Below are 24,013 nucleotides of genomic sequence, written 5' to 3' on the forward strand. Positions count from 1 at the left end.
CAGACCCCTTTGAGGTGCAGCGGGAAGGGCGGGACCTTCCTTAGGCTCAGCTACGTTTCCATTCCCCGTGCAGTTTGTTCTCGGTTCACTTTCCCTAAAGCGACTAGGCCAATCTAGTCAGTGAACACACACAGTCTTCTGGCCGGTGGTCCGCTGGGGACCGTAGAGACAAACGTCTCGCAGACCCCGAGTCCCAGCATCAGCTTCTTCTAGGGGAAGGCAGGACAGGAAGTGAATGTTTGAAACGGGTCCCAGACCGACCGCGGTTCTCACCCCCCAGCCCCGGGACGCCGTTTCCCTTCTCTTTGCTGGAGACAAGTTTTTTTTTTTTTTTCCGAGCCGCAACTTAGCTGCACTCGGGCAGCGCAGCCCTCTGCTCCGCGCCGTCGGGAACCGCGCAGCCGGCCGCGACCTCCCGCGGCCGCCGCCTCCTCCTCCTCTTCCTCCTCCTCCTCCCGCCCGCCCCGCGGGCGCCGTGGAAAGGCGGCCAGCGAGCCGGCGCTGGCTGGAGGGAACGCGCCGTTTCGGCCCCTCTCCCGCTCGGCGCTCAGCTCGCCAACACCCGCCAAAGTTGCTGCCTGACCCGGCCGGGTGTGTGTGTGTGTGTGTAGGCGGGGGACGCCCCGGGATTCCCGAGGGCCGGGAGGCCGGTGGCAGAGCTGCCTCCGGGCCCGGCCAGCCTCCAGGCGCCCCTGCTCGGCGGCGCGTCCGGAGCCGGGAAGCAGCTCGCGGCTCTCCAGCTCTCCGTCGTGTCGCCCCCGGGTCCCGGGTCTCCCTCGCCGCCGCCCGGGTGCCCTCCCCCGCCGCTGCAGCGCGGGCCGCGAGTTGTCTTTCCCAGGACGCCCCGCCACTCGCCCCGCGCGCGCCGCCTCCGCCGCCGCCGCAGCCTCCTCCGCCGCCGCGGCGGGTTTCCCGGCGTCGCAGCCTGCGGACGCTCGGGGCAGACGGGCCGATGCGCGTCCAGGAACTCCCGGACCCGCACCGGCTGCTGAGGAGGGGCCGAGCCAAGGGGGCGGGGAAGTCCCCCTCCTCTTCCCCCCCCCCCCACCCCTCCCCCGGGCTCTACGCCCCGAGTCCCTAGCGGGCCTGCGAAGTTGTCCTTAAAATAATCCCAGTCAATCCTCGGTGAGCGATCGAGCAGCCACCTCGTCAGAGCAGCATGTGGACTGGCTCCCCGGCTCCCTCCCACCCCCCCAGTGCTCTGTGGCTGCCGCGGTCACTGTCGCCTCCGCCGCCGCCGCCGCCGCCGCCGTCAGAGCAGCCGCGAGCGGCTGCGGGAGCCCCGCGCGGGCAGAGGAGCGGGGACGCGCGACCAACGCGTCCTCCTCTGCTGAGTGCCGGCCGCTTCTTCTCGGGAGGTGGCAGTCACGGGTGCTGCTGAGGAGAAGCCAGCCCGCATTTCCACCGCCGGTCGCCTGGTGAGGAGTTGAGACTCTCCGCCTCCCGCCCCGACCCGACCCACATGGCTTGTTACCTGGTCATCAGTTCGAGACATCTCAGCAATGGGCACTACCGGGGCATTAAAGGCGTCTTCAGGGGGCCCCTCTGCAAGAACGGATCTCCTTCTCCGGTAACCTGCACACACACACACACACCCCACACGCGCGCACACACCCCATTCGCGCACACACACCCCACACGCGCACAGACACACGGTCAACAGCAGTGGAAAGCGGGAGAGTTGCTGTCCTGGTTGCCACGAAGGGGGTCTGGGGGCTGGCGGAGAGCTGCAGGTCTATTGTGTATATTTATACAGTTTCGGGACAGACGGTGGCCAGCGAGGTGTGTGTATGTGTGATTGTGTGATTGTGTGATTGTGTGTGTGTGTCCCCTTTCAAGGCAGCTATTAGCGTTGATGATGCTTTGGATGCAAATATTTACCGAAAGCAGTTAACTGCAGGGCCTCTAACGTGGCTCAGGTGTTCTGTGTCAAGTTGTGAATCAGCTGATTTGGGCAGTATAGAAAGTTTGAGTGGCACTTTTGAGCTATGCTCTGTGAAGTCATTCTCTTGGCTTCGCTGTCAAGTGCTGCTGTGACTTTTTTTTTTTTTTAAGAAAAGAAACTCTGTAGCGTTTGCATCGGGTACTTGAAGAAGGAAGAGTATTGGCTCTTGGAACGTGATTAAGCTGAATGCTTACTGACCGAGGGTCTCTAAGAAAAGGCAAAGAGTTCTCTGAGGAAGGGTGAACTCTGTAGTTTGTTGTACAACACACAAATGCACTGACATGTCATCGTTTGAGACCTTGATATTTACCCTGGAATACTATTGAGTGTAGTTAAGAGTTTGATTTATCCAAGCCTTTTAATAAAAATTTTGGGCAAAATTTATGCCTTTGATATAGTAATCCATTCCTCGCTATACACTGTAGATGAAAGATTTAAGTGTTTTAAGGAACAAATAGTCATGATGTAGATTTGTAAACATTTTTAAATATGAATTGAATATTCTTGAATATGAATGTCTTAACATTGTAATTATTCGGATTAGCGGTAAGTGTAAAAAAACTTAACGAACAAGCTTTCTAGTTAATATAAAAGTAATTATTTTAAATCTGTATGATAAGAGGGGAAGTTAGTTGTATTATTTTTTTATTTAATACTTTCCATCATGAGTTTGCATCATTAGCATAATTATTCCGAACTGTGCTGTATTATAAAGACCTTTCATTAAGTACCATATGTGCCTTGCATGAGAAATCTAAATCAGAAAGTGCAAATGCCCAGACAAAACACCAGGATCCCTAATTATGACAAATTATTCCTCACATGCTTTTATGTGTTGTAAAAAGTGGGTCCATGCAACACCCCAAACAATGCCATGCTGAATCAGAAGTGGAAGATAGAATATACTGTTTATATTGGCACTTAAAAGTAAACTCACAGGATTAAAAGAATCTTAGAGAATTGTCATTAAGCTTACCTTCAGTCTTTCAGAGGATCTACTCAGAATCTTTCCTGTTTTGAAAAATTGTCCTGACTGGCATTTCCTTAGAATTAATAATCCACCTTAAATATTAACCAAACCAGGATCAAAATCATGTTTACAGCAAACTTAAATCCTCCAGATTCTCCTTTAATCTCATTTTTTCCTTGGAAACAGAATGTTTCACCTTTCTTTTAGGTATTTTTCAATCCTTTAGTAATCTTATGCTGTCTTTCAAAACTCTTTGCTTATGGAAAGATGAATTAGATAGTGAGTTGTAGTATATATGCCTGAATTTGCAGGATAAAGGGAGAACTACTTCATAGTTCCTACATTGGTGAGTTCTTTTTAGTTTGGCTAGACAGTCATGTTAATCTTATACAAATCTGAGGAGAATTTCTGACCCATGAATAAAGTATGCTTCCCCCCTTCTCCCTACCCCACCTTCATTAGAGTCATTCTTTTCCCAGAATCCTTATTGCACAGGGACTAGTCATGTGAATGTGGATGAAAACAACCCATGATCCACATGGCTCTGCTGGCTGACCAGATGTTCAAATTCTAATTCACAACTGGACTGGTGAATTACTAATTAGTAATTATATGAATTACTAATTCCCATGCCTGCTATAGAGGCATTATACATTGTCCTTTCTGATATCGATGCATTCAGGGGTACAAAAATTAAATTTTTGCAATATTTAAATGCAATTTATTTGTATATGTACTTCTAAACCAGACTTGATTTGTCTTCTTGAACATTTTATTATGTAATCTGAACGACTCTATCAGAATTCCATTAATTTCTCTCATGCATTGGGCAGTATGAACATTTGGTGTTGGCTCATCCTCTGACATGAGCAGATTTTTAAGACAAATTATAAGTGTTTTCCCATTATAAAACAGGTTTTTTTCCCCTGGTAAATTATGATAGGTCACTAACTTCTGGACATAGTCCCTGGAGAATTCAAATAAGAGTTCCATGGTCCATATGATTGTTTGAGTGTCTTTGTTAATGAGTTCTGAAACATGAAATTTAAAGCTGTATTTATATATGATTAAATTTTTATATTTTTATATTTAGCAATACACAGCCCAGTTACTTTCAGGTTGACATAAATTTATGATTTTACATCAGTATGAGTATTAAACTCACAGTTCCATGAGCCACAATTACCTAAAAAAAGAGAAAATATACTTACTCTTAAAAATGCATTTTTTCAAATTTGAGACCCAGGTTGTTCTCAAATTGACCTCTGTATGAATGACTTGAATTACTTCCACTCACTTTATTCTGTTCTATGGATTGGGATACCAGGAGTTGCTTTAAGTCATTGTAATCAAATTTTGCTCCTACTCTTTTAATCTGTATTTCCTTTCTATTTAATCCAATTTTCTTTTGAGTGGTTTAAAAAAATATATCACTTAATGACTTTTATAATTTTGTTATAGAAAAGAGAACATTCCTTTTTGATGTAATAAGTTTCTTAAGTAGTTCTGACAAAAATATAACTGCATAATATAAGTGTAATATTTTACTGTTTATAGATATAATTATTCATTTGCGTAAAGTCATTGTGTACATTTATCATGTTCAGATAACATCTGCAGAATCAGAATATGTAACATTAAAAATGATGGCACAAAACGAAATATTAAGATATATTTATTTCAAAAGGTTTTACTTAGGAATACTTAAATAAATTATATTTGAAATTTTTGTAATAAATTCTTAACAGGATATTTGAGAAAAAAATAAGCATTTAACCCACAAACAGTTTCCACAGATGCGAAAATTAAAAATTTGAGTGAAATTCAACTGAATTTACCCTATTTAAAGTGAAAACATGCAAATGTCTTATCTGTTGCAGCTTCCTTATTTTGGGATCTTGATATAAGAAAAGTATATAAGGAAAGTACTTATTCTTGATATAAGGAAATAAGGATATAAGGAAAGTACTTATTCTTGAAAGTACTTATTCTTGATCCTTCTTGATATAAGGAAAGTACTTATTCTTGATATAAGGAAAGTACTTATTCATTCTAGTTATAATGTGAATAATTGATTTGAGATCATTTATGTTACTTTAAATCAGGGATAGATTAATGCAAATAAAAAGAAAAATGTAATATTTCAGAGTTTATTGGTAAAAGTCTAATGGCAAAAGTCTAATTTTAGAAAATATATTTTCATCCTTCCATGATATAGGATATTTATGCCCCACTCTAATACAGTTCTATAATGATATAACTTATGACTTTAAAAACTGATATTATACATCCACTAGACATATGCACATTTATCTCTGTTTACATATAAAATTTCCTACCATAAATTATGTTAATGATAAAACTTTGTTATGATTAGTTTTTATTAAGAGATAAAAGATACACAAATTCATATTTTCCCTGAACTTAAATTAATTCTAGTAGCATGTCTAAATTCAGTAAAGCCAGTGACATCCTTACTTAATATGATACTTATATATTTGAGTTTTTACTTAATATATCATTACATCTCATTTGGATTTGAGAGTAACATAGATTATTTAATCTGTGTGTGGTTAATAATATGACTACTAATTAGAATATATTGATTAAATGTTAGTGCTAATCATAGTCTCTGTTTTATCTATGTTCTATATTTAGTTTGTTATTTCTCTTTTGGAGCTTAGATAGATGATGCCTGCTCAAGAAATGCTTATTTCTGAGAGTAACATAGTAAAACAATCTAAATATGTTTCTGAAAATATATATTGTCTTTTACTAAAACGTTTCATCTAAGCAATTGATCAGAATCCTTGAATTATTTTGTTAGTTTTTTTGTCTTGCTACATATGACTAATTTACAAAGAGGAGAGGACATATAAACAAACAAGTATTTTAAATTAGTCAAAAATAAAATCTTTAAATATCCCTTTAAAAAACTGCAATTGCGTATATATGATTAAGAGAAGTTTTAGAGAAGATTAATTACCTAAATAGTTTATCAATTCAGAGAAATTATTAAATAAGGAAATTAGTGCAATTACAACTTTGTTCTTTTTCCTTTAAAATTCCTTTGGTTGTATGCTTTTTTATTATGCTTAATAAGTACACGTTAAACATATGAAAAAATGCTCTCAAACTGATGTACTTTTTATTTGTCAAATATAATTATGAAGATATGCTCTCCCATAGAGAAGTCACCTGTCTCCTCTTGAATTCATGAATACATAATACTTTCTTTCATATTAAAACTTTCAGATGTTTTCAATAAAGACTACTATTATAGTTCTTATAATACTTGTTTTTCTTTGTTATGTCAAATTTTGTATTGAGCAACTGTCCTTCTTGGCATTTTAGATTTTAGATTTTTCTTCTCTCCTTCCTCTGACTTCAAAAACTTGTAGTTGGCATTTATAATTTTGAAAAGAAATGTCAACTTTTTAGGACTTTTACAAATTTGTGTTTCTCTGACTTAAGAATTTTTCTGTGCTAGGAACAAAATGAATATTTAAATGCTAAAACTTGTTCTCTATTATATTTGCTACTTTTATAATGAAAGTTGATGGGTCAAATCCCTTTGCATCTTTCATACACATTTATAACATAATTATATCATAGGTTTCATCTCCATTATTTGGAAAGATCATAAAAATAAAACATTGATATTATTTACAGTCTAAATGAGGAGAGTGTAGGACACAATTTATCTTCAATAATTGTGAAATATTTATTATGTAATGTAGTAAGATACATTTTTTTCTTGTGTTAAGTGTTTACAAAGCTTGAAATGTCAACAGGTTTGAAGTATTACTGGGAGCAAGAAACAAGAATAATAATAATAGTGATTTTTTAAAAGTTTGTTAAATGCAGTTCAGTGTAAAGTTGATTTATATAAAATGCATATTGATACTAATAAGTATATATGCACACACATATTTGAAGAAAATAATTTGGATCATAGTTGAAACAAAAAGGATCTTTGCTTGAAAATGTGTCTGGTTTTAAGCAAATAGACATTTTCATTTATTCTCTGTGATGGGCAATAACCTTTATGAAATATTTTGTAATTTCATTTATTTAGTGAATCTGAGTGAGCCTAGAGATAGAAATGTTTGCTATGTTTTTATGAAGAAATACAGTTAGTTGCACTTGATAGGAATTATCTATCAAGAGTTGAATAGACATTCTTTAAAGATATGTTGCAAAAGCTCAACTTTCTCAGTTGTACTAAAACATTGTTAGCTTACTGAATTAAAATATGTAAGAGAATTCTGTATAGTGTTTCAAATGGAAAGGTGTTTAAAATTTATTTTTCTGTTTAGGTGTCATACCTAATGGTATTTGGGGGCTACTTCTGCTCAGTGCCCATGGATTGCTCTTGATAGTGCTAGGGGAACCATTTGATATTAGGAATCCATCATGGGATTCTTGCATGCAGAGACTAAATTCTGATTCTAAGCTATCTTGCCAGCCCTTTAACAACTTTTTTCTATGATTAGGGGATTGGACACAGGACATAGTGAGAAAAGGGGCTTTTTAAAAGAATATTCATTAATACTTTATTTTTCTGAGATGACCTGTTGATAACACATGTTAAACAAAGAAAGTCAATCAAGTTTTGATACTTAATATTTAATTATATATCCTTGGAAAACTAATAATATACTTTTACTACATATAAGGGCATGATGTAGTCAACTTTCTCTTCTTCTTTAGTAGGAAGCCCAGAAATAGATGTGTGACTCACCAAAGGAATTGTGATTGATTCTGGCCTACAAAACAATATAATGTCCTCACCTCTGCTTATCTATTCCCAGTATAGCACTAATTTTATTCTATATATTCCTCACTTATATATTTTATTGTTTAATGCAATTTTCCCAGGTGAATTTCATCTGTTTTAGAGCTGTCAGGCTATAATCAAATGTAGAATGTCTAAATATAGTGATATTGCTCAAAATTTTGTACTGGGCAGCTCTGAAAATGATTCATCGAGAGTATTCATTTTGTTCATTTGTAGCAAGTATAATTAGGGTTGCCAAATTTTTGCTTTGACAATTGGCAAATACTTATTGGCAAGTTTTATTTCACTTTTGTGTGGGTGAAAGAGGCAGAAGATAGTTTATTTTGAAATGGATACCACCAATTATCTTTTCTTTTTAAACAATCTTCTACCTCCCTGTTGTTCTTGCTATTAGTCTTATTCCTTTAACATGATTATCATTTTCTAATATCTTTTTAGATATTAGCTCATGTGTAAATATTGCCATATACTTGTAACTCTAGAAGCATAAGCCTCTGGAAATCATGAGAATCACTCCATTCTGTTTCCCTAGCCTAGCGTACAGGTTTCTTTTCTGTTTCCCATCACTTCATAATTCACTTCAAGTTGAGTATTTAGAGCTTCCCTCATATCTTCATTCAGAACCCACCTACTGGTGTTCTTCTCCTGCCCTCCTTCCTACAGCAATTACTCAGCACTTCCTTTGTCCTATGTACCTCCCCAGCAATAGACAAATACAGTAAGCTCCCCCTCCCATATGTCCTTTCCAGATATCCATTTTGCTATGAATAATTATATTCCTTAACATCTTTCTTGGCAAGGAAATTCTATACACATTTCCTCTTTGTAAATGGAATAAAAACTATATTATAAGCATCAATTAACTACTGGATTCTATTTAAATGAAGAGGATAGAAACTCCTCTTTGCCTTCCTGTTTCATGTGAATGTTAACTCAAAAGATGGATCATCATGTTAATAATATTTACATTTTATGATACTATTCAAAATTCTTGGGTGTCATGAAAAAAATCTTTATGATCAATATCCTACCTATACCCTTATCTTCAATTTTAACTCTATTTTCCTACCTGATGTTGTGCTTCAGTCAACGAAACTGCAGAGTCCTTGACTATTGTGTGTTTACAAATCTTTATGGCACTGTGTATACTATTCAACAGTCTTCTCATTTGCCTTCATTTATTTGCGCATGTATTCTACGTTTTATTTTTTAGATTAAATAGTTGATGCTATCTCATGAGTTGATGCTGAGTTTTGTATTGTGGGTAAAGTGTTCTCTATATACTTCTCTGAAGAAACCATTGATTGATAATCAAGGCCAGCAATCACAGCTATTTCTGGTCTTGATTACCAATGTATTTGTTCCTTAGTCTCTATTTTACCATGAGGTTATCCAAAAGAGTTGAACACAGCTTCTTGTCTATATTGATTTCACTAGTAAACTAGTAATTGTAATAGAAATTAATTGCTATAAAAATGTTTCTTTGGTCCTGCTGATAGTTATATAAAGAAAAATTCCCTTATATAATATTTTCTTCTTCGTAAATATCTTTTAGAATACAAACTATTCCAGAGATAGATTAAGTGGTCAACATTTTCATGGTGAGGTTTGTCATTTTAATATCTATCAAGATATTAAATACCAATTGCTGCAAGCATAACTTAATACTTTCTGTTTAATACAAATTTTAGAATGCTTTTATTCTATATAACTATTTTGGAATATCTATCATTCTGAAGTAATTGTTTATATTGGATATATTACAAATGGATGCAATGTGTGCATATTTTAGTTATTCATATTCTTCATAGGTATATGTAGTAGTAGCTTCCAAGAAATAAATTACAATTTTAAAGTTGATAATTTCATTCCTATCTCCTATGCAGGAATGTGTAGAAAGGAAGAAATGTATTTATACCTTACTCTTCCTCCCTTTCCTCTCTTCTTATCCTTCTTTCCTTTCTCTCTTTAATTATATCATGCTCAGTGGTCATTAAAGCTCCATACTGGGAAGTAATAGTCTCTGTAAGTCTTTTGTCCAACTTTCCAAGAGTCTGAAAATTATTTCCAACAAGGTTTATTATTTCTTATCCTTTCTTGGATCAGTCAGGATATGGACACTGTGCACAAAAGGAGCTTGAACTTTTTCTAAACAATGGATTTTAGTGAAAATATACACCATCTCCAGGGGGGATATAGAGAGAGATTATAATATTCGTCAGAGTCGAAAGTGTCACGTTTATTATGTGGTCAATTGCTGAATGTTGATAAACTTTTGTTAGCATTGTTAGCATATATTTTATTTCTTTGTCTCACTTATAAACACTGCAATCTATTTTAGCCTCCCTCTCAATAGATATTATTCGATATATCACTAAGTACAGACTAAATGATTCCCCAGTGGTATCCACTTTATAATTTCAAAACCTATGGATCTGTTATCTTATGTGGGCAAAGAGACTTTATAGATAAAACTAAGGATGTTGAGAAGATAATCCTAATTATGTAGATGGGTTCAGTTTAATCACAAGGGCTTTTAAAAGTAGGCAGTCGTAGAGTGAAAGAGAAGCAGCTATAAATATGCTGTGATGTGGCTTTGAAAAAGAGCAAAGAGCCACAGGCCTAGGAGTACAGTTGACCTCTTGGAGCTCTCTCCTTCCTCCTCCCTCCTCAGTCTCCAGAAAAATCACAGTTCTGTTAACATCTTGATTTTAGTCACTGACTTAAAAAGCAATTAAGATAATCAATTCTTGTGTGTTTTAATCTACTACATTTATAGTCATTTGTTAGCACATCCTTTGGAAACTAGTACAATCACCATTGCATGTTGAACATTTTAGTCCTGTTCACACACTAAAGTGATCGATCTTCTTTAAAATCTAATTCAAACATATCCCACTGTTTAGGATTAACTGATAATAATTTGTTATTAACTCATGTAAAAGAGGAGAAAATTATAATCGCTGACATTCTTTTAGGAATATCACCCGCTTTACCATCTTATATATTGAAATTTCTACAACTCAATATACTTTATTAAACCTCTTAAATGTAATACAGATTTAGAAATATAAAATACTAGTTGTTTCTATAGTTTAAAGAAAACAATTGGATACTTAGCAAATTCCATTCACATTTCAGATAGTGTCTACTTTTGTCAATGTACCTTCTTTGCCCTATATACACCATATACATACAGAAAATAAACAAGAATTCAAAAAGTATAATTTCAAGCAGAAGTGGGGTGTCCAGCCTGTCTGTAATGTAAGACACATAAAATCATTTTGTCTGGCCTTGGTACAGTCTGAAGCAAACACATATGCTTCTCTTGGCTGCAATAGCCATCTGCCTGTATTGTATGACTTTTGAATAATGTTATAAAAATCCTTACAACTGCAGAAAAAAAGATTCCCATCCCTGCTTTAGACAACTTGGTTAAAAACTATCTTCGCTTATTTAGTCTTTGGTTTAGATATTTGCGTGTTTTGGGGTGGACAGTTATTAGTTCTAATTGAAACAGTTGGGGTTCATTAAAGTAATAATTATAATCTTAGAAAATATCTAACGTTTCTATGTGAGACGTAGTGATATCTAAATGGAAAGTTACTTCTCAATCTAACTGACCCAAGTATGAGCTTGAGAGGTGTGTGTGTGTGTGTGTGTGTGTGTGTGTGTGTGTGTGTGTGTGTGTGTGAAATCCCACATGGCTCAAACTGTGTAAGTCCCTCACGCGCGGGGCAGCTCTTTCTCGCTGCCCACTTTTGGTGCTCTTCAGCTGCTTCTCCACCCGGGACGGTTGTTGCCTTGGACATACCGAAGAAAGAACCAGGACCAAGCTGGTTGCTAATTAGTTGCCATTTATTCAATATCTTGTCTCTCCCAGTTCTCTCCAACCCTCTCTCTCTCTGTGCATGTGTGTGTCTCTCTCTCTAACTGAGCAATTCTTTCTTTCCGCTGCATGCATCTCCTCTTTCACTGTCTCTCTGCTGTCTCTGTAACTGTCTTTTCTTCAATCTCCCCTCCTTCAATCAGTCCATCCCCCACAGCAACCTTCAATCAATCAATGTTTCTCCCCACAGTCGCTCTTTCTTATCCTCTCACCAGTCTCTTCAACCACACCTCCCCACGGGAATTGTGATCAGAAATGTTTTTCCAATCTTTCAGACCACCTGCAGCCCATAGGGCAAAACAGCCCTTAAGGCGTGTTTCTCCTCTTCTTAGACCTGCAACTTTGTTAACATCTTTAATTCTCCTTCTTCATATTTACCATTCTGTATGTACATAGTAATAGACACTTTTAGGCTTCTAGGGTGCCGCTTCTCGGGATATCTCGCTATAGACTTAGACGACAGTGCTCAGGCGGATTAATCATTCCTAAACCCAGCAGAGTCCAAATCTAGTTACTACTTTTTGGATCATGACAGAATTGGTCCATGACCAATCTCTTAACTTATAGTTACGCATTATGGCACTACGGCCAGGCCCATTTTGATGCTAGGGTAGCTCGCAGCTCACTGCTTGCCCTGGGTCCATCCAGTCCCTCATCAGGACGCTTCTTTTGGGATCTAGGAAGTAAGGGCAACTGAGGCTTAAGTCTAGAGAGCAGATCTCCAGGAGGTAATATTATCTGGAGTCAATCAACTCCCAAGCCACAGGCTTGTCTTTTTACTGTATTCCTGTATCCATACAAAAAACAATTTCTCTGAAATAGCTAACCATGCAAATGATGTTCAGTAGAAGAGAAAGACAGTATTGACAAGTCAGAGTCTGATCAGGAGACAAAGGTAATTGATAGGTTGGGGGGCAATCAACAAACACTAATTCCCAGCAGCTGGGGAGGGAGGGCAAACCAATTGATTGGCGTTATCCTACGTGTGTGTGTGTGTGTGTGTGTAAATTAAGGTTGCTTGTATTGAATTTGATTTAGATAGATATGAAGGGAGAGAAAGATGTGTGTAAGAGAGAACACAGACTTCTCCAGAATGGAAGTAAATAAGAGAAAGGAAAAGAAACGAGGGGAGGGGAGGGGAGGGGAGGGGAGGGGAGGGGAGGAGAGGAGAGGAGAGGAGAGGAGAGGAGAGGAGAGGAGAGGAGAGGAGACTGTGTTCAAAGGAGAAACACTGGCTTGAAGAGCCAGCCTCAACTTTTCTAATGACCCAGGTGTACATAAAGAATGTTCAACTCTCTGGAACTTCCAGGTGGACCTCTACCAAGTTCTACTCACCTTCAAATGGCCACCATGCCCTAATGCCAGATTATAAAGTACTTTATTTTAAACAATATTCAATATGTTTTAGAAGAATAACATTTGCAACACAAATGACATCAAAGTGCTGAATAGGACCTCTTTTTGATGGGGTGGGAGTAGGAATAGGTAATGACAGTGTTTCAGCTGCTTTGCTTTTCTACTTTTCTTTGGCTGACTGAAGCTAACTTGCTATTTGAAACAAATGAACAAAAGAATACTGATTAGGTAAGACTGAATGGATTTATGCTAATAAAACACATGGATTATATCCAGTATGACATCTGTGAAATATTTCATTATCTTTCCCTTAATATTAAAATCCAAAGATTTATCCATAGTGTAGTTTTAAAAATCTGTGCAAGTGGTTTGGAATAGCTCTATTGAGTTTGTATTATTTGAGAGGGCATGAGAATTATGTAGTAGCAAGATAACAGCAACAGCAAATGATTAAAGGAAAGACATCTTTAGCTTGAGCTTCTCATAAAAATAAAATTTATGTTCAAATAATGTGTAAACTCTATTATAGAAGTTGTTATAATTTCACACACATGCACAATGATAAAGTACACATTTGTGTTACTATGGAAACAAAACTATTACCAAGATTATAGATAAACCCCAAAAATGCTTATATTAATCTTAATTTGCAAGAATTTTTTATTTTTGAAGTAAATTTTATTGATTTACTGAAGTTTTACAATAGTATAAAATCTTTGGAACACAAGGTTAACACTTCTTTAAATGTATGAGCACCATTGAACCCACAATTAAAATTCTAATAATATCACTCAGTCAGTGTTTCTTCCCATTCTGTCCATACCCTTATTAGTTGCAGATGGAAATAAGTTTGATTATATTCATATATTATTTTAGTCAAGTTCATTGTTCATTCCAATATCTATAAGTTACATTATATGAGTTCAGATGTTCCATTTTGTTGGAAGGACTTTTGGTTAATATCACTAATTTGCTTTTAAAAAACATATTAAAAGAAATATTTGTAAAATTGCTTTATAAGAGAAAAAAGTATAATAAACCTTCTTTATGTAATTCTTCCATTAGTAGAATTTTGCTATAGATTTGTTACTTTTAAATCATGCTTTTTCATTTCTGTAATTATTAGGATATATTATACCACTGAAATTGATAAAAAAAATAAGTTCTGCACATAAAAGTTGAAAATCATGGCTTGGTAAAATTATAATTGGCATGAATATAGTTATAGGGAATAGGGAATGGCCTTGGGTATATTAATATGGCATTGTGTCTGTTTAAGGGGTGGAACGATAGCACAGCAGTAGGGTGTTTGCCTTGCACGAAGCCAGCTTGGCTGACCTGAGTTCGATTCCTCCACCCCTCTTGGAGAGCCCGGCAAGCTATCAAGAGTATCTTGCCCACATGGCAAAGCCTGGCAAGCTACCCGTGACGTATTCAATATGCCAAACACAATAACAAGTCTCACAACGGAGACGTTACTAGGCCTGCTCGAGCAAATCGATGAACAATGGGAGGACAGTGCTTCAGTGTCTGTTTAAAATCTGGAGAAATTAGATTATGATTCAATGACTTCGGAGTTACTTTTAGTGTTTTTTTACAGAGGAAATGATAATAAAAACAAAAATAAGCAAAAGGAACTACATCAAATTAGGACGTTTTTGCCTGGTGGAATTAAAAAGACACTCTACATAATGGTAGAAAATAATTGCACACAAAAAATCAAATTGAAATATATCAAATATATATAAATCTATATCTCACAAAGCTTAACAACAAAATCCAGTAACCCTATAAAAATTAGGGAGAGGAAATAAAAAGACATTTCCCCAAAGAAGACATCTGTATTGCTAATAGACATATGAAAAACTGCCTGTCGTCACTTATTATTAGGCAGATATAGATCAAAAGAACTTTGTAGCAATGAGAATGGCACTGCACTGCACTGTATCACTGTCTTTCTGTTGTTCATCTATTTGCTCGAGCGGACACCAGTAATGTCTCCATTTTGAGACTTGTTGTTACAGTTTTTGACATATCTAATATGTCACGGGTAGCTTGCCAGGCTTTGCTGTGCGGGCGGAATACTCTTGGTTGCTTGCCAGGTTCCCTGAGAGGGGTGGAGGAACCAAATCCAGGTTGACCATGTGCAAGGCAAATGCCCTACCTGCTATGCTATTGCTCTGACCCATGAGAATGACATATATTAGAAATACTGAAAACAACAAGTGTTGTCAGAGAATATTGAAAAGAAACCCTTGTTCACTATTGGAAATGATTCAATTTCTGTGAAAAGCAGTATGGAGATTTCTTTGAAATCTATTATTCCATATTTCCAGCAATTCAACTTTCATATGACCCAATAATTCAACTTTCTTGGCATGTACCCCTGATATTAATTCACGGTCATGATCCTCCCGTTGTTCATCGATTTGCTCCAGCGGGCCCAGTAACATCTCATGATGGAGATGTTACTGGGCCTGCTGATATTAATTATAAAGAATATATGGATAGATGTCCATTGCAGCACTTAGTACAATACATAGGATAGAGAAACATCAAAATATTTAAATATAGATGAATTTGTACCACAAAAGTTGTGATATATATGTATATATATGTATATGTAACAGTATATACACACTTGATTATATTTTCCAAATCATGCAATTCACTGCAATGTGGGTGGAAATGGAGGGCTGGAGTGATAGTACAGTGCATAGGGCATTTGCCTTGCACACGGCCAACCTGGGTTCGATCTCCAGCATCCCATAAGCTCCCCAGGAGTAACTTCTGAGCAATGCTGAGTGTGACCCCCCTTCCCTGACAGAAAAAAAACAAAACAAAGAAGTCTGGTTTGAGAGAAGATTTCTAGCATTGTAATAGTACTGTTCTCCCATTGTTCATCGATTTGCTTGAGCGGGCCCAGTAATGTCTCTATCGTGAGACTTCCTGTTACTGTGTTTGGCATATCAAATACGTCACGGGTAGCTTGCCAGGCTTTGCCATGAGGGCAAGATACTCTTGGTAGCTTTCCGGGTTCTCCGAGAAGGGTGGAGGAATCGAACCCAGCTCGGCCAGGCCGGCCACTTGCAAGGCAAATGCCTTAACGCTGTGCTATCGCTCCAGCCCAGCATTGTAATAATAATGATAATAATAACAATAATAAAATCCCCTTCTATTAGGTAGTCAAACTCACTTATGAAAGCATTCTGTCACATACTTATTAAGGGTAAGCTATCATTTCCTGATCATATAGCAGAATTGAAAAATAAATCACACAGTATGAAGCATATATCTTTTCTCATTCATGACCCAAATAATCTTGGTGGTAGGTAGTATTACCTACAAATTTTTGTAAGTAATCAATCTCTTTATGATTGAAAAAAAGGGGGAAAAGGCAAGACAGACATTTGAAAGTGATGAACTGAGATATTTCTCTACTATTTAGGTATTGAGTAGGTTCATGTAGGTCAAAATTTAATATTTATACCTAGGTAATTCTAAATTTTTATATGTAGACATCTATTTTTCTATATTTTTCTATTTTCTTTTAGATTTCATGGAAATTTTCTTACTTGAAACTTCAGTCACCTGATTCAAATTTAGGGAATAAGACTAGAATCCCTATGATCTTACTGACCTCGTTGATCAATGTAGACAACAGAGCAGCACCCATCGTGTTAGCTTAGTATTGAAGAAATCCTATAGTTTTAGACTCTAGGAAAGTTAGATACCCATTGTATCATTAGCCTAGTACTGAAGAAATCCTATAGTTTTAGATTCTAGGAAAGATGGTATGATATTAATATACTGGGGTCCATGCAATTTGAGTGTCTTTGTGACCTCATTTTCTTTGAGAAAAACTGTGTGTGGGGGGACTGAAGCTTTGTTGGCCACCTTTCATAGAGGTTTAGCCTCTTTAGTCTCTGGAGTAATTTTCCATTCTTTGTGGTAAATGCCAGGTAATTCAGGTTCGCTATTACTAAATGCAAATAGATTCATAATCTGCTTAACTATTTATCCTACTGCAAGAAGAGAAAATACCTTTCATCCAGCTATCTACTCCTAAGTGTGAATAAAGGAAGGCTCTTGCGTAAGATTTTTCTTAGATACCACACAGCTGACCTGGCTGACCCAGGTTCGATTCCTCAGTCCCTCTTGAGAGCCTGGAAAGCTACTGAGAGAATTTCACCTGCACGGCAAAGCCTGGCAAGCTACCTGTGATGTATTCGATTTGCCAAACACAGTAACAAGTGTCACAATGGAGACGTTACTGGGCCCACACAAGCAAATTGATGAACAATGGGAGGACCGTGACAGTGATCTTAGGTATACCTTAAAAGGAAAAGAGAAATTATGAAGAGATAACATAAGTAAGTGTTGAGCAAACTGAAGATGAGTTTCTATTTAAGGCTCTGCTTTGGGAAGGTTGCAGGGGCTATAGAGCAGTAGTTTCAGCTGATACAGAATCACCGGAACAGGTTTAAAGTTACTGATTTCTGGAGTGTAGACTCAGAGATGATTCTGAGATACTTTGATGGTTGATGTCTGGCACTTTTACATGTTGTTAGGAATAGTAGAAAGACACTAGGACTTTTCAAAAACTCTCCAGGAGATTCAAGTAAGAAAAGCTTGATAGCATCTGCCCTTGAGAGGTACAGTAGGATCCTTAAGAAAACAACTTAAGAAGCCTTTCATAGAAAAAAATTGAACTACCTTTCTTGGTGCGTGCGCGCGCGCGCACACACACACACACACACACACACACACGCACACACTTTTCACTTCAGGTTTCCAGTGAAAAATCTTCAGCAAAGTTGTGTTTTTTTTGTCGTGAAGTTGCTAGTTTAGATCTTCAGCTTTACAAATCACTACAGCACCTGCATCTGTATCAGGAACTAAGGATAGAGGGGAACACAGTAGACAGTCTGTCTGTTCTTAGTAGAGACTGCAGATAGGGAATTAAGAATAGCAATAAGCAGGTTTCTATTTCATACTACCAGACTTACAAATTATCATGAAAAATTAACTTTAAAGCAGGACATAACAACAGGGTGCTTCTACTTAGTTCTAGAATTAGAAAAGATTTCCTGGAGTAAATGACTGATTTCTAATTATATTAATAATGAGAAGATGCTTTCCTGGCATAGAACATTTTTATATAGCAGGACCCCAGGAAACACGAGGGCGGGTAGGATCTGAGTGGATGTGGGGATAAATGCGTGAAAGACAGGATTGATTTGGCAGGAAAGGGTCACGTAGGAAGGATTCTGTAGTCTGGAACAAAACAAAGAGAATGAAAGAAAGAAAAGAAATTGTTTATTATAGAATTATGACTTTTAACCTTACTCCAGAGTTAAAAATTCCCTTAGTCTGTGATTTTAATGAGATCTTCTAAATATATATACATATATTTGTATGTGGATATTAATATATTATTTATATATTTATTATGTAGATAGATTATATCTATATCTGTATATATATCTAAAATCTAACACCCAACTACAGCACATGCAAGGTTTTCTTTGTAAATGGGTTTCTATGTTTTGCCTTGTTTTGTACTTTTACTGTACCTCCACTGCTCCTGTAGGGTATTTTCTCTTCTTGCAGTAGGATAAATAGTTAAGCAGAATGCTTTTAAAGTTGAACTCCACTGATTTGACCTCCCATACCAGCTCTAACTAGCTTTTTGTTTGATTCACCACTAGGAATATCAACTTGTTCAATGATGATATTACTTCCCTTTCAAGGGGATGAAATGATTGAGCTAATAATGACTGTGTTTAGCACAGTGTCTAGCAGAGTAAGTACTCAGTGGAAGGTGGTCTTTGACTGCAGTCACCTTATTCTGTCAATAAAGGTGCTTTGACCTCTTGAAATTTTCTCAGCACTGACTGAAACTTGGCATATTTATATCAAATTGTGAGAACTATTGTTCTTTTGTATAGCCCTATAAGGTTTCTCTTCACTATAAGTTGTTTTCTTGGGAAGAACAGCATAGGTATAAGTACCAGTTACCATTTTTAAGTGGAAATAATAGCTTTACATTTTCATCATTTTTATAATGAAAATGCTTACCATGGCCTGCTTTTCTGGTATAGTTTTAAATCAAGATGATATATATATATATATATATATATATATATATATATTAGTGTTTTTTTCACCATTTTTCTTGTTTGTGCCAAAACAATGAGTTAATAAATGATTTTTTATGATCTTAGTATCATGTGGAAGTGATTTTCCTCCTATTTTTATACAGTGATATTTGGTGTAAAACTGCTGTCTCTGTGCAGAGATGTATCAAACTTCATTATTGAGGTTATGTACCTTTCAGTGCCTTTTAGAATTTTTCATGAACCAATCACAGGCCTCCCTCATTTTGCTTTCTGTCCCGAAGAAAAACATTTTAGCAGTAAATATTTGAAATGAAGGGATATTATGCATCTAGGGATTGTATATGTTAACAAGATGAGCAAATACAAAAGACCATGTGTAGATTCAAGATTTTTTTGTACACTATGTGTCATTTTTACTTCATCTGCAAAAAATTGTTTTATTATTATATTTTTATTATTTATTATTATTTAATCAGGATAACAGAACGGTTTTAAACTTTTAAAATAACGCAATTGAAGAAATTTCAGGGACTGAAGATTGGACATTTGCCTTGCACATGGTCTGTCTAGGTTGATCTCTGGCACTCCACATGTTCCTTGAGCCTGCCAAGAATGATCCCAGAGTGCAGAACTACGAGTAAACCTTGAACACTCCAGTTGTGATTCAAACCCTCCTCTTACCACTGTTTTTTCATGTATTGGATGGCCAAAAAGATAGAAATGGCAAGAGAAGTGATAATGCAAAGAATAATAACTACACGGTCTGGGACCAGAGAGTAGTATATTGGGTTGGTAGGCAGGGCATTTGCCTTTCATGTGGCTGACCTGGGTTAGATCCTGAGTACCTCATCTGGTCCCCTGAGCACCACCAGGAGTAATTCCAAAGTACAGAGCCAGGAGTAACCCCTGATCATCACCAGGTGTAGCCCCCAAAACAAAGAATAAATATACTATCCCACTCCACACTCAGGGCTGGAGGATCAAAGGGAAAAGTTGGATTAGTGGGATTATGAGTCCCATAAGCCTGTACTCCAGTTGCCTTGCTGCTGCTGCTGCTTCTGGAAGGACCCCATCACTGCTCTGCAGGCATCTGAGAACTCATGGTGATACTGGTTTAGACTAGATTTGCTGCTTGAGTGGTTGCTGCCTACAGTTTCTGGATGCTCTCTGCACCTTAGAGGCCAACAGAGGCCTGATACCACCAATACCACTATTGGAACCCATGAGATCCATGAACCGAGGCAGCTCTATCCAGAGCTAAAAGAAATAAAATACTGAATACTGGCTTCTTTTTTTCTCCAAAGTCCCACACTTTCGTCAGTGCTTTTCATTGGAGGCCTAACTAGAAACGAACTGATTAGGACTGCTGGTACAATTCATTTTATATAACTCCCAGGGAACTGGAAGCAAGAAAGATGAGAACTGAAAAGTCAACACCAAACCTTGCACTTCCATCAAACTGCAGAAACTAATAGGGATAAAGTTAACTAATGAAAGAAATTATTTTATATCTTTTATACAAAGGATGGATAATTTTTTGTTAAACTCAGACACCTTATTTATATTAGTTCTTATTGCTGTCATAGGGTGGTACCATATGCTTAGGGACTTAAACAGATGAACTTACTGTTTTTCAGTTTTGTAGGTGAGAATTCCTAAGGAGATCTTAATAAGCTGAAATCAAAGTCTACAATACAGCAAACTCATTGAATGCTATTTTAAAACATCTCAGATTCTACAACATGGATCATATTTAGATCACTTGGAAAGGTAAAATCTGTACTTTAACTTACTTACACACCAGTTGGTGATAGTGAACTCAGAAGGCCATTCTAACTTGACTTTACTACAGGTAAATTGTCATAGTACATGAATTTAATCATCTTGTTTTCTACTTCTCTATTCTAGAATCAGGGGAAAGTAACATACAAACATACAAAGTACTTGCCACTGATTGCATTTAACTTATTCAACATGTTGGCCTTTTCTCATTCATCAAACTTCAATCCCAAATTTTTGAAAGTTAGTTCATAATTATGAAGATCAGAAATAGCCTCTTCCAGGATATGTTACTTGATTTGATTATTCATTCAATGTGATTTCCATCATAGACATAAAATTCCAGTGGGACAAATAACATGACACCATGCCTCATAGCAGTAGTTCCACTAGCTAGCATACCACATACAATTTTTGTTTTTAGAAAAATAAAAAAGGTGTTTATTTGAAGAAGGTAGGAGTGCTAGGAGATACGCAAAGTAAGAATAAACTGGAAAACAGGAATTACAATAAGCATATTTACAAATAAAGGATTGAAGCAAAAATAATATCAAGCTGCTAACCCAGAGTAGTGGTTAAAGATGATATCCCTAATTAAAGAAGAAACACTCAGTGAAGATTTAGTTTATCTGATGTCTGTGGTTGGTAACAGATGAAAACTACAGATACCTAAAAAAGTGCGGTAGAGTAAAGCAGTGGTCCTCGTATCAGCCAGGGATCTAATTTTTAGAACCTGTGAATGTGTTTTGTCTCAAAGAGACAATGCAAGAGTAATCCTGGTGGGCCAAACTCATTAAAAATTTCTTTAAAGCAGAGTGCTTCCCCCAGCTGTAGAGAATTATGGCAGCAGGAGGAGAACTTGCAGGTTTTGAAAATAGAGTCCGGGAAGCCATGGACCAAGGATCACAGGCAGATTTTTGAAGCTCGAAGAGAAAAGGTAAAACAGAAAATGGATTTCCCTCTTGGAGCATCCAGAATGGTAGGTAGCCCCGAGTACAAATTACCATGACAAAAGTGTCAGACCAATAATTTATAACAGAAACTCAGGTAAAGGAAGCTTTTATGACTTATTTTCTTTCCTCTCTTTATTCCGCTGATAACTTATGTGATTATGCTCTGTGAAGCTTCGCTGGCATTCTGAACAACTCCTAAAGCCCTGACACTTAGAGTAGCAGATAGGAAGTGCTTGTTTGTGCCAGTCACACTTTGTAAAAGTGAGCACCTTAGAGGCCAGGGTGATAGTGTAAATGGCTGGAGAATCTGTCTTGCATGTACAAGGCCCTTCTGGGTTCAGTGTTCAGCACCACCTCACCCCCCAGAACTGCCAGGGGGAGACCAAGTGGCCTCTGAGCAGGATTATGTTCCTGATGTCACTCGTCCCTATCAGTGAACTGTCTGGTCTTCTTGGCAAACTATTGCTAGGATTGACTCCTGGGTACCTAGACACTATCTGGAGGCTCCCCCAAACACAAACACATTATTTGATTCTTGATGTAGACACTAGTATCTTTCATGTTACAGCTGAGCTAAGGTTTAACATTTCACAACCTCAAAGCAGCAGAGTTAAAGCCAGGACTCTTTTAGATAGAGTTTATACCTTAAGATGTGAAACCACAGAACTGAAAGATGACCTTGTGTTCCATGATGATTTTCATGTTTCTTTATTAAAATGCCGACCTGGGTTTGATTCCATCCCTCTCAGAGAGCCCGGCAAGCTACTGAGTATCCCGCCCCCATGGCAGAGCCTGGCAAGCTCCCCATGGCGTATTCGATATGTCAAAAACAGTAACAAGAAGTCTCACAATGGAGACATTACTAGTGCCCACTTGAGCAAACTGATGAACAACGGGAGGACTGTGCTACAGTGCTTTACTAAAATGCAATAGCATTATAGTTATTAGTTCTTATGTTTCCCCCTTTGTTCAAAATTCCAGCAATAGGATCTGTTCTTCATCCAGGTATATGATAGCATCTGCAAACTGTAGGTTCTGCACAATATAAGTCTGACCTAGACATGCTGGTAGAAGTTCCATCTGAGTTCATTAAATTGATTCAGTGAAAATATCAAAGTAAACATAAAACTTGGATATCTCTACAAGTAGCAAAATTAAAAGAGACAAAACAATTAAAAGATAAAAGAGAAAAGATAATGTAAAATAATGTGTAAGGATAGCAAATATTCAGACACTAGTTAGAAATACTAAAAACTTATTCCATAAAACAAATAAAACACTCTGAAAGAACCTAAATATACTAAGAATTCATAATGAGTCAAAATAAAACAAATACTTTATAAAAGCTTTATTAACATGTAAGCTGCAAATTAGAATTTTTCAAAGTGGAAATTCCAATTATCTCTCTTTCTAGAAGGAAATAAAAAAATGTTTTTCCTTCCCCTATCATTAGTTGCTTTTTCTGACTTTGATTTAAACTAATTCTGCTGATAGTACGAATACTAAAAATCAATATGTTAAGTGCCACGTTACAATGGTGTTATTGCCATATTACTTTAGGCACATGTGATTAAACAACAAATTTCTTAGAAACATATGGAAACAAAACTAAAAAATAAAGCCTACATAAGTCTCTTTTCATTCAATTATTAGAATTTTAGTTATTTAAAATAGTTAGAAGAAGATCCTTTGTAAGTCTTAAGACATTTAATTATAGTGGTGGAGTAATTATTTGATATTCATGTTAGTATTAAAGAATATAAGTAGGATATATACAATGTGTACTAACAAAAATTAATAGATCAAGATCCAATTTTCTGAACTGGAATTTAAACGTTTATCAAAAGGTATCTCATTTTTCCTCAGAGGAAAACAGCAACAAAAGCCTATAGAAGGATGTACCCTATACTTTACCCTGCGTGTGGATTTTCTAGAATACCTTTAGAGTGTTTCAAAATCCTCAATTATCAGCAGTTTAACTAAGTGACTTAACGTTTTTTTAGGAGTCTCTAGACATCTGGTAAGAACTCAAACAATGTCAAAAAACTCAAAATTCAAACTCAAAAAATGTCCAAAATCTTATTTTCATAGTTGCATAATAGAAGTTTTACACTTGCAAAACATACTTAACTCTAATTCAAAATATACTGTTTTTACACATATAATTTTACTTATTCTTTGGTTGCTTAATTAACTTA

General features: G+C 37.0%; 1 protein-coding gene across 1 annotated transcript in view; it reads left to right on the plus strand.

Annotated features, from left to right (window-relative positions):
* Positions 1–1,462: 1,462 nt before the first annotated feature.
* Positions 1,463–24,013, plus strand: part of ZNF804B (zinc finger protein 804B) — a 578,621-nt gene continuing 556,070 nt past the window's right edge. Inside the window, exon 1 of the mRNA XM_056118379.1 lies at positions 1,463–1,570. Within this exon, the coding sequence (XP_055974354.1) occupies positions 1,463–1,570 (108 nt within the window). The remainder of the gene's footprint in view (positions 1,571–24,013) is intronic.

This window comes from Sorex fumeus, unplaced genomic scaffold, assembly GCF_029834395.1.
Source record: "Sorex fumeus unplaced genomic scaffold, SorFum_2.1 ptg000037l, whole genome shotgun sequence".
NCBI lineage: Eukaryota > Metazoa > Chordata > Mammalia > Eulipotyphla > Soricidae > Sorex > Sorex fumeus.